This window comes from Glycine soja, chromosome 5, assembly GCF_004193775.1.
Source record: "Glycine soja cultivar W05 chromosome 5, ASM419377v2, whole genome shotgun sequence".
In the NCBI taxonomy this organism is placed as follows: domain Eukaryota; kingdom Viridiplantae; phylum Streptophyta; class Magnoliopsida; order Fabales; family Fabaceae; genus Glycine; species Glycine soja.
The window spans coordinates 35,947,555-35,960,288 of NC_041006.1; the positions used below are offsets into that span (position 1 = coordinate 35,947,555).

The 12,734-nt window shown below is 31.0% G+C and overlaps 1 protein-coding gene across 1 annotated transcript; it reads left to right on the forward strand.

The window, feature by feature from the left end:
* The first annotated feature begins 810 nt into the window (after positions 1-810).
* On the forward strand, positions 811-10,920 carry LOC114412819 (mannosyl-oligosaccharide glucosidase GCS1-like). The gene is made up of 22 exons (XM_028376882.1): positions 811-1,226; positions 1,329-1,402; positions 2,764-3,015; positions 3,417-3,591; positions 3,966-4,052; positions 4,186-4,254; positions 4,697-4,793; positions 5,430-5,512; positions 5,685-5,792; positions 5,959-6,080; positions 6,271-6,378; positions 6,466-6,539; positions 7,170-7,295; positions 7,383-7,450; positions 7,920-8,069; positions 8,203-8,253; positions 8,981-9,037; positions 9,157-9,306; positions 9,526-9,617; positions 9,724-9,833; positions 9,907-9,970; positions 10,057-10,920. The coding sequence occupies exons 1-22, from the start codon at positions 981-983 to the stop codon at positions 10,199-10,201; spliced, it is 2,508 nt and encodes an 835-aa protein (XP_028232683.1). The 5' UTR covers positions 811-980; the 3' UTR covers positions 10,202-10,920.
* The last annotated feature ends 1,814 nt before the right edge of the window (positions 10,921-12,734 follow it).

Below are 12,734 nucleotides of genomic sequence, written 5' to 3' on the forward strand. Positions count from 1 at the left end.
ATATAGTTTTTATAGATAAAAAAGGATTTCGCAAAAAAAAAAAAAAAATTAAAAGGAAGATTCCACCCTATTTTTTTTGTCATTAACTTTGGTTTATTCTTTACGTAATATTTCTTTGTTATTGTTATCCCAAATATTTTTATAGGTAATCAGTAGAGTTTGTTTGTCTAAATCACCCATAGATTTTTATTTGAGTTAGAAACATCTATAATATACTTCTTCGGTTTCATTTCATATGACGTTTTAATTAAAAAATTTCAAACTAATTGTTGGTTTAGAAAATCAATGAAACATTAAATATTTTTTATGGAATACCCTTAGCAAGAATAGTTATTATTGAACATAAAAAAAGTTATTATTGTGTAACAAATGAGAACAATATAATTAATTAGAAAATGACATAATATAATTTATGAAATTTAAAATATTAAATACATTTTTTAATATTTATGCCAAAATTTTAAGAATCATATAAAATGAAACGGATCGATTTTATCTCAATTTTCTACAAATTTAAACCAAAGACATTACCTCAGAGAAATTGAATATGTTATGACTTGAATTAACTACCTGATGATTTTCACTATTAATTAATAATGGAAAATTTGTCTTTTACAGTATATAGTTTTCTAATTTATCCAAGTTAAAAAAAAACTCATAATTTATGTAATAATTATGCAAGAAAAAAATAGTTATCATTTTTTATAATAATTATCATAAAGTTTTACAAACAATTATTTTTAATAGGTTGTACACTTACGAATTAAACTCTTAAGAAAAAAGCTTAATTTATTTAGAGCAATTGCATTTCTTACGTATGAATCAAACTCCAAGGAGAAGATATTTCTATTTATTGAAATGAGAATTTAATTTGAAGTACCAAAAAAAGTTGCTTCACTCCCTCGTTTTCTTCCTCCGTCCCCGAACTTCCGCTACGTTACACTGCTAAGCAGTAAACACAAACACTGTCTGCACTTAAAATGACAGGAAATGGAAGAAGAACCACTCGCAGCGGAGAGAGATCGTCTTCCGAAAGGTTGAATCGTCACAGAGAAAGAAGCAAATACGGAAGCTTCATTCCGATGTTCAACAATGGCAATTTCAAAGTTGGGTTCGGTATCGTCTTGTTTTTGAGCCATTATTACCTCGCCAATTCAGCTGCAGAAGATCGTATTCCTCGCGTTGTGACGCCGTTTCCCGCGCCAAAGATAACGGACCTTCCTCAGGTATTCCATTGCTGTTATTTTTTTTTTTCTGTCCATTTTCGATAATTTAATGATTTTGGCGTACGTGAAGAAAGAAGAATGACTTGGTTGGCGTTGTTGCAGTTTGAAGGTGAGCACAAAGAGAGTTTGTATTGGGGAACTTATCGTCCTCAGGTCTATCTTGGAATTCGTGCCAGGTATTCTACTTTGAGTATTTTCTTTACCAATAATAATATGAAAACACTTTCTTATTTTAAACATTTCTTTGACATTTTTCATTTTTTTATTTATATTTTCTTATTATTCATAAATCTTATAATACTTATATTTTTCTTTTACTCTCTCTAGATTTAGATGAATTATAGCATAATGAGTATCATGAAATATTTTTCTTTCTTTACATAGTATTACTGTAGTGAAACAGACCTATTTTTTTTATTAGCTAAAAAAATTATTTGAATTATATTTATAAATTATTAAAAAGGAAAAAAATTTAAAACAATTTATTACTTTGAATTTTTTAATAAATTAATTTTTTAACAATGAAATTAGAAAATAAATTGAAATATTTTGTAATAATTAATTTTACATTTTAGTTAATTAATTGCTTGAGATAAAATAGAAAAATAAAAATTTAATAATAAATAATTGATATGTTTTAGTTATAAACTTTAAAATTTTATTTATAGTAAATATTTTCTATTAAAAACAACTTTTTCTTTATTTTGATAATTTTGTCAAACACATAATTTTGTTTTAAAAAAGTTTTAGGCTTATTTTTTCCCACTCAAAGTGCATATTTGTATATGATTAATTTTTGGAGAAACTTTTTTAAGGTTTAAAACGTTTTGTTTAAGAAAATCTAATTTTTTTGGAAAAATTATAAAAATGATGTTTTTCCCATTATCAGGTACAGAATTTTAGAACTTATGATTATAAGTTAATTACTTTGGCCGGGTATTTTGAATTTTTTTGTTTTCATTTCTTATTCACTTTTAATTATTTTACATTTTTTTACAAATCATATAAAAAAGAAATAAAATGCAAATAAAAAGTTAAATAGAATAGAAATCAAAATAAAAATCATTTGCTTATACCAAACAGGCATTTGTTTTTCTATTTTATTGTCAAGAATTAATCATTTTAAATATAAAACTAATTAGTTGAAATAATTTTATATTATTTTTCTAATTTTACCATAAAAAATAGTTTTTAAACAATTCAAATTTAAAAAAACATTTTCAAATTACTTTCATCTAATATATCTAATTTTAAAACTTATTTTCATAATTATAATCCATTGTTAGAAGTATTTTTCACACTTAATCCAAGAGGAGTGCTAGCAACACTTTGTGACATACACTCTAAGACTATGTTGTAACGTTTCTCCTTATGCAATAACTAATTATAATGTATGTGTTGTGAAGTATGAAATCTAACTGATTTATATCAACAAACTGTGCATCATAGAGAAAGTGGTCAACAACATTTGACTCATCAAGCAAGCATTCTCACTTTCATTTTTGGTTGGGTGGTGGTGGTGGTCTTTGTATTTCAGGACTCCAAAATCTTTGATAGCTGGATTAATGTGGATTGTTGTGAAGGACGGCAGATATCACTTGCGGCATGTTTGCAAACATGAGGATAACCTCAGTACTTATGGTTGGACTAAGCACAATGGACGAGATTTTGGACATCAAGTGCTGGTTGACCATGGCATGGCCATCACCACTGGGTTTTTAAAATCAAAAGTGGAAGGCAGTGGCTATGGAGGGGATTGGGCAGTTCGAATTAATGTGCAAATTGATAAGTGAGTGATGTTATCAACTTCAAATTATTTTCATATATGTATTGAGGCAAAACAATTTTGTTTGTAGCTTTTCCTTATAGCAAAGTAGATACTGGCAGGTCTGTTGAAGTAAGGGAAGACGAATGATAACACATAACATAAAATAAAAACACTGATCTTAATTTTCCGGCTTAAGTTTCTTATTTTTTACCTGTACGAGTGAACCATTCATATTTTTGATATATGCATAAAACCTATTCAAACTATCAAAATAGAGAGAAAAATTATAAAATAAAAAACCTCCTACGGGGTCTTAGGATAAAGAAATTTGATTGAATTAATGAGTCCTCTGCATCTCTTAGTATTGCTTTATTTGGTGACTTTATTTATTGAGTGACTTTGTTCTCGTGGTCCAACCTCAGGTCCAAGTGGAATGTGGAATTTGGGAGAGGTGCCCAGCTCTTTTTCTATTTGGCTGATGAAGCTGGTAATGCTCTAAACTTAAGTAGAAAAAACTTGAACGTTCATACGGATTCTTTGGTGGCATCTGGCTCTCGAGAAGACATTGGAGATTGGCAGCTACATTTAAAATCAATGGTAATGCTAGGAAGTGATGTTATGGTTGAATATTAAATATTCTGTCACTTGTGCTACATTTTTTTTGAGTTCATGGTTAATTAATCATACAGTCATACTACAATTCCTTAAAGAGGAGTCCACGATTCATGTTTCCTTCTTTGAAACAGTCCAAGAATATGATAAACTTATGAATCTCCGCATTTTAAAGCAAACATGTAACACACCCTTATTTAGTATTTTAACTACCTAGATCAAACTTTTCATACCTCCTATTTCCTTTGACCTTTAATTATCCCATGCAAACCATTTCCACTCTTGCCCTCTGTTGATTATCTGTAATTTATGCCTGGTAGTAACCGGTTATTCACTTTCCTATGCTTTTTCTCTTTTAGGATGATTTGGAGCTGCATTATTCTGGATTTCACACTCCTCACTTTCACAATTTGTCCAATCTTGTTGAGGAAAATCTTGCATCACAAGTATGTTAGGGTATTTCAATTCAATTTATCTGATGATATAATTTTCATGGAATTCAAGAGCATGTGGTTATGGAAGTTATTTATTAATTTGGGTGTTGCTTTGATGTCTCTGCTTTTGTGCATGTCTTTGTAGATAAGGAAGCATGCTCGATTGCTGCTATCTGACTCATCAGATGATTCTCCAAATGTATTAGTTTTTCAGGTAATACAGCATATACACTTTTCTAAGATTCTCTAAGGAACTGTATCAGGCAATAAAAGTATATAGAGAAAGAATGGAACTATCTTTATTGGTGAATTCTTTCATGGAATAATGATTTCAGATATCCAAGACTCGAGAGTCTAGTCTCTCCTCAACTCTCTTGCAACTTTCTCTAAAAGGGATTCCTTTTTCTTTCTACATTCTATTTATATCAGTATAATTTACTAACTAATTTGTCACTAATTTTCCTTGTTACAAAGTCTTATTAGTTGAGGCAAGCCCACAGGAATTGGACCTAACTCTATTTCTCCTATGGAATATAGCTTAATTGAATAGTATATCCCATTCCATTTCATCTCTTCAACTATTATTGGAAGCATCTTTCCTTATGGTTTTCCTATCATATTCATATGCATTTCTCATTCTTTTATTCATGCTACAGATTATTGGTGGATTTTCTTTCACAACAGATGTTATATTTATCTCTGGAACTGATTCAGAAAGTTCAATAGTGGAAAAGCGTGCCAGCAGTCTTACAGGTTTTCTTCTACTTCTTTATAGTGTTTGTCCAAACTATGCTTTATATTTATGTGCTTTCACGTAAAAGCAGAGAAAATTTTAGTTTTTTACTCTGTCGTAGGAGTTGGTCATTGCTCTGAAAACCAACTTCTCATGTTGAAGGACGATATAGGGGCTTATGTGTTTAGTTTTATTCCTTTTGGCTTTTGATAGGCCAAGTTTTGAATTAGGCAACTATAATTTTGTATTAGGAAGTTGTTAAGCATTTATTTTTATATTAATTTCGGATTAATGACAGTTATAGTGATATATAGGTTGTGTGACAGACTTGTAGAAGGCAATTAAGATGTCGGATTGCTTTTTCTGGTGTTTTGAAGGAGGAAACTCTGTGTTATGGGAAAACCCTGAGTTTGTATTCAAATCTAGCTTAAAAACCAAATTATTTCTATAATTTATTCTGAATTCAATGTGTTTATTTCTATAGTTTAACAACTTTTGGTTTATCTCAGGATTCTTTTGCATTAAAAATTATATGTTCTAAGGAGAATGAGACCACTTTTTATTGAATTTGTAGAATATTTTTTTCAGATTGACATTAGCTTGCTAAATGCTAAGTCCTTGTGTAACTGTTTGTTTGTTCTTCTGCTCGATGTTAGGAACCTCACTGTCCAATCAGCTGAAATACAAAGAACAAGCATTTGATGAAAAGTTTGAGAAAATTTTCAATTTAGCTGAGAAGGTACCAACTTTATTGTCCTTTGACTTGTTTTTTTTTTTTTAACTATCTCATATTGAATGATTTATAGTTCTTTTTTCGTCTTTTGATGTGTTATGAATCTTTCATAATTCATTTAATTGAGTAAATTGATTTAGAAGTTAACAAATTATTTATCATAGTAGTGGATTTCCAGGTGGATTCAGAATCCATATCTGTTGGTAAGGCAGCTGTTGGAAACTTGTTAGGTGGCATTGGCTACTTCTATGGTCAGTCAAAGATTGCTGTTTCAAGAATCTCTAATGTAAGTTACTTTGGTAATGTAGTTTGTTATTTATAGTTCTTATTGAACAGTATGTCATAGGCATAGGCATAGCTGTGTATAGCTATTTATCTCCTTTGTACCTTTCAATTAGCTGTCATCAATTTAGAGCTCGGGCAGATATGCAGTGGATTGTTTCCCTTTTCAGCTTAGTGAGCATGTTGATTATATATCATATTGGCCTGCTGAGCTTTACACAGCTGTACCATGTCGACCTTCCTTTCCAAGAGGATTTTTATGGGATGAAGGTTTTCATCAACTAATAATCTGGTTAGTTTCTTGTGCTAATAATATCCTTCATGACCTCAACCACTACTACTATCATCATTATCATTTGTCTTGTTTGAAATTCAGTTTAAGTGCAGTTTTCTTGACTGCACAAGACTTACTGGTATTATTTAGCAAACAAATAATCTATGATCTGTAAATATGTTTTTTTGATCTTGTTCACATTAACCAGGCGTTGGGATATCCATATTTCATTGGATATCATTGGACACTGGTTAGATTTGATGAATGCTGATGGATGGATACCACGTGAACAAATTCTCGGGGCTGAAGCACTCAGGTGTAGTAAAAACATTTAGTTCAAATAATTGCAGTAAATGTAAAGTTTTTAGCTGTCCTACTGACTTAGATTCTTCTGCACTTGCAGTCGGGTTCCAGAGGAATATGTTCCTCAGCATCCAACAAATGGAAATCCTCCGACTCTGTTTTTAGCATTAAATGGTATATATTAATTTTCCTTTTCTATTATCCTTTTTTTTTTTCTAGTTATGAGAATTTTTATTTTAAAAAGAAGGCTACATATATGCCATTAATGAGTTCGAGCTAGCATGACTTAGGCTTGGTTGTGTATTTTAATTTTTCTGTTTCCTCGAGCTTGAGGGACGATACTTATAGCAACTAGCTTCCTGCCTGGTTATTTTTGTCTCTTCTGTGACTGTGATAACATACCCTTGTAACTTCGCTTGTTCTAGATCTTTGGCATCACGCATAATTGATCTGGATTTGATGATACTTCGATATTTCTGAGTAATAAATTTATGGAGACAGTTTGACAATTTGTATGAAGTAATTATATCGGTAACTTTCACTTTAGGTAAAAAAATATGGTTAAAATTAGTTTGGAGATGTATTACTTTGGTGCTGCTGAAAAGTGGAAACTTTTATGCTTTATATGGGACATAGATCCAATGCAAGTATATGAAAGTTATTGCCCCCTCTTTTACTTAGCTATGTAGCAGTACAGAACTTTTTTTCTGTATATTTCTTGATCTCTCTGCTCACCACCCCCCATTCCCTCCCACACCACCAAAAAAAATTCTTACCAAAGTGGTTAAAATTCTATTTTTGTAGGTATAATTAATGGATTGAAGAATAATGAGTTTACTGCAACGGATAAAACTGAGATCTCTCTGTTCCTGGAGCGTGCCTTTGTTCGATTAGAAGCATGGTTCCAATGGTTCAATACAACTCAGTCAGGTATGCTCTATAATGCACGTGTAGTCTGATTGAGCACTGGAAATAGATTGCTTCTTTCTGACCCCGCCTCCCTTTTATTATTATCAGGGAAACAGATGAGCAGCTACTATTGGCATGGACGAAACAATAGAACTATATATGAATTAAGTCCCAAGGTTCTAATATGCATTCTTAGTATATTTATTTTTAATTTCTCTCTGTGCTTGTCTTCAATTTCAATCTGAACTATATAGATAGGGCAGCAGATTAACTTGACCAAAACAACCATTGGCATGCTTCAAAAAGAAGCTAATGGTAAGGCAACCACAAATGAGATTTATTGAAAGATTGCTATTACAGAAGGCCAAAACCTACATAAGCATAAAGCTGCAAACACGGTTGTTGTAGATTTCTTGTCACTTTTTTGCTTTTTGGCATTGGTGGTCAATTTATTTGGTATAGGATACAATAATAGGACTTATTTTTTATTCCAAAAAAATGAGCATGAAACCTGAATTCTCACTTGTTACATTCAAGCACCACTTATTACAGCCATCGGTGTTTTGCTGGTTGATTATGACAAGGTGTTCCTTGTCCTTGATGAAGACACTTGCTCCTAACAAACATTATTTCTGGCATTTTCAGACACTGTCATCTGGATTTGATGATTATCCACGTGCTTCACACCCAAGTGCAGATGAGCGCCACGTGGATCTTAGATGTTGGATGTTACTTGCAACCGATTGTCTGCAATACATTGAAGAGTTGTTGGATAAGGAAACTAAACCTGGCAAAGTATAAATTTGAAAAGTAAATTCAACAGTATTATAATTATGCATTGTAAATTTTAGATATCAAGTATGGTAAATATAGGCAGCAGAATGTTAAGTAACCTAAAATAATTGACATATTGTATGAAATGATGCAGAATTATGGTTCTACTGCTAAATTACTATCAGATGTCGAGTTACTGAACCAGGTATTTTACCTTTGCTCCCTCTCTCCCTTTCTTCAGGGTTGTTGCACTTTGCTGTTGGTGATACAGTACTGGAATATGAACAAAAAAAGTGAAGATAAAGAGGAGAGAGAAATAAAAGGGACGAAAAAAGAGGAAATAGAACAGTGTATGCATCTATAGAATAACTAGAATTAGAAATAACCTGGAAAACAAATTACTCTTCTGGAAAAGAAAACTTTTTTATTTCTTTATTTAGAAGACTATTTATTTATTTGTTGAGTTTTTCTGCAAAATGGAAGATCAAGTGTTCCAATTTGAAAAACAAGGTTTTGCCTGACTTTTTCCTTAAATATAAATAATGAAAATGAGTCTCATCTGAGTGTAATCTTCATTTGGGCCTTCTTCAAGCTCATTATTATTAATTAAAATATTGAGGAACGTGAACTTCTTAAGGACCCCTGCTGCATTTACATGCATGAAACCTTCAAGTATAAACACACTACATGTACATGGAATCTTTTCACATGTTCTCTTTTAGCAATTGAAGTTTCCCACCGTGATTCCTGAATTTAGTCCGGATAATTGATGTAGTTTAACATAAAGAAAATAATCTGATTTTTCTTTCTATTTTAAATGGTTTTTAAGAAAAGAAAATTGAAAGCGAACTAATGTCTGCATGGTGACCCAGAGTCAATTTGCTACTACCATAACTGTGTCCATGCCTAATTTGTGATTGATGACCATGCAGATGCATTTTGATGATGCACATGGTGCTTACTTTGATTTTGGAAATCATACAGAAAAGGTATAATGTCTAGTTATTTAGGTTCAGTAGTATGCTTACTGTTGCAAGAATGACAAGGCATGGGTTTCTTATTCATGTCTGAAAATATGAGATATTCTTCACGTGCTTAACCATGCTAGATTCAACTTAAATGGAAAGAAGTGGAGATAGGACACAATCATACTGCTCGCCAACTTGTCAGGGTTGTTTTAGAGAAGCCCGTATTGAGATTGGTTCCTCACATTGGTTATGTTAGTCTATTCCCATTCATGGGGAAGATCATTCCATCTGTAAGTAATGCATGTATTCTCAATATCTTGAAACTTTTATGCTAAGAAGAACTGAGAAATTTTTCCTTGCTTAACTGACTTCACAATTAGATGCATATTTTATTTTATTTCATCGACGAACAAATGTTAGTTGTTAATTAGTTTTTCCCTTTTTCCTTCAAATATTAAGTCAACCTTATAACTCCATATGCATAATTTTATTATGACTGTCTCATTCAGGGATCATGGATTCTGGAAAAGCAGCTTGAACTCATTTCAAATCACAGTCTCTTTTGGACTGGCTATGGACTGCGATCGCTTGCCACGACAAGGTATATTACAACCTATGCTTAAATGCATTTTTAATGGTTTGAATTTGTGTGGTCTTATTCAGCATATGTTGCTTATGGTGAACCAAAAAATAATTATTTTTCACAGTTCCTTGTACATGAAATTCAACTCTGAGCTTGAGGGTCCATATTGGAGAGGTCAAATTTGGATAAACATGAATTACAGAATTCTTTCAGCGCTCCACCATTACTCCAAAGGTAATATGAACTGGCCTAGGCAAAATATCTGCAAATATTTCACTTCATTCATACCTTGTGGTGAATGTTGTAGAGAATGGACCATATCAGGACAGAGCTAAAGCTATCTACAAAGAACTGAGAAGCAATTTAATTAGGTATTGTTTAATTTTGTTTGGTACCTTTGTGATCTTGTTTTAAGATATTGGTTGGTTTTTAAATAATAATTTCCATCTTACTGCAGAAATATAGTACGCAATTATCAACAAACTGGATTTTTGTGGGAACAGTACGATCAGAATAACGGTAAGGGAAAAGGGTCACATCCATTTACCGGCTGGACATCACTTGTAGTATTAATCATGGGGGAAGAATATGACATAATTTAGAATAACTACGTTACCCAAGCATTGGACCTTTTATTCACTGTGGAGTAAGCAAACCAGCAAGAGCTTCATAGCATATTACAAGATGGCCATCTAATTTCTCATAAGGCTATCATACTGCAACAATGTATAATAACCCTCCAACTCCCTTGGTGGGTGTCAAATTGTCAATGATAATGTATAATGTATGGGTCATTTCAAATTAAAAGTTCTGTCAACAAAAATAAGTGGAGGCAAAAAGTTATCATTCCAAAAGTTCCTCTGTGTGTTTAGGCGTCACTATCAATGATCCTCTTACACATTTTCGGGGTTAAAACATTCCTCCACCTTCATACTTTTCAGAAGCTACCGCAACATTCCAGGAAAGTTCCAATTGTACTACATCGGTAATCAGAAGGCAGGATTCTAAAATTCTTTCGACTCGATTATGATAGTAAATTAGTAATACGAGGCATGAAGTTCTTCATTATAAACAAGTAATTTCTTTGCAATTAGTGAGGGAGCATATCTTATGATGGAAGCTCAAAGAGTTCAAAACATAAAAAGATTATTTCATGTAAAACAAAGGTAACATAATGTTTAGAGATTTCTGGTCAAGGGCCATTACAATACCATGGATTTTATAAAGTATGGACTCGTAAAAAGTGTTGGCCATGGATTTTACAAAGAAAATGGCTAATTGATCACTATCCAAGATTAATGTGGATTGATGTTGTGTCCAAGTTAGACTATTGACTTATTTAAAGTGAATTGTTGACTTGTCTAAAGTGGATAGCTGACTTGTCCGAAGTGGATTGCTAACTCACCATGATCATAGAATGTAGAGAGTCAAGATCCAAATTGCTTAAGTTGGTCAAGACTCGGGACTCTATCGCAACTAAGACACTGGAAAATGAAGGTATTTACATTGAATGCGCATGTGTGTATGGCCTACGACATCTTATGCGTAATTATATATTGTTTTGGTGTAACGACAAGACAATTTTGTTAATGGATACAAATTGATGAACATTTAGATGCTATTTAATACCTTGAGAGAGAAAAAAAGAGAAGAGAGAAATAAAGGTATGATAAATAATATAATTTAAATTTGATAAGAGAGAAATAATTTTTTTATTTTGGTGTGCCCACAAGAAAGTTTATATTTAGGAAATGTTCATCATCTATTTTACAATTTTTTATGTTTGACTTTATTGACTTATACTTCGCGTCTTTAATTATAATATCTTTTATAAGAAATTTATTTGTTTCATTTTTATAAGATTTTTTTTAAAATTTTTAGATATATTAATTATTTTTTTCTTCTATATTTTTATTTAATTATTTTTTTTCTTTAAATATGTATAAGAAACAATTAAGTTAAGTGGATAGAGATAAAAAAATAATTTTAAAATAATAGTATAAATAATTGATAAATTTAATACGTACATTATAACAAAGGAATGAGGGAAGGAATAATACATTATATTTTTTTATAACGATAATATATTATTTTTACTGTTTTTGTTGTATACGTACCCACTTATATTATCTTATTCATTCATTGTTTGGTTTGGCCACTTGTGAACGACTGCTAGAACTACAATTCCATAAGCTTTGGCCATTTAAACGTAGGGTTCTCCGTTGTTTCATCCCACTCTTCGTCTCTTATACTGTAGGACTGATGTCTGTGTATAGAAGGCACATGACTTCTTTTACTCAAGTTGAAAGATTTCTTTCACATATTCAATGGCTAATAAATGTAACAAGGTTCCCACCCATTTGGGTTCAAAAGTTTGAATTTAGAACCCGCCACATTTGGGCCTTTACTAAAATAAGATGGGAGTTACTTTGGGCACCCATATTTTTGCTGGGACACCAGCAACATAGGTGAAAGGGCTAAAATGCCCTTCACCTTTTCTTTAAATACGGATCAACAATCAGTATGAATCATATAGATCGAAAATCTGTATGTCTCATATGGATCATGAATTCGCATGAATTTTTTTATAATTTTTAATTATTTTTTTTAAAAAAATTAAAAATTAATTTAAAAAAAAACTCATATGAATTGATGATTCATATGAGTCATATGGATTGAAAATTCGTATAAATTATACAGATCATCAATCCGTATGAGTTCTTTTTTTCTCTAAATTTTTAATTATTTTTCGTATGAGTTCTTTTTTAATTTTTAATTATTTTTAAAAATAAAAAAAATAAAAATTAATTTTTTTTAAAAATAACTCATACAGATCATCAATCCGTATGATTTTTTTAATTTATAATTATTTTCAAAAATTAAAAAATTTAAAATTAGTTTTACAAAAAAACTCATACGGATTGATGATTCTTATGAGTGATATGACTCATACGGCCGTATAAGTTTTTTTTTTAAAAAAATTAATTTTAAAATTTGTAATTATTTTTTTTAAAAATATTTTAAAAACTAAAAATTATTTTTTATAAAAAATCATACGGATTGTTTATCAATATGAGTTATATGGATTCGTAATCCATATGACTCATACGGATTGATGATCCGTATGAGTTTTTT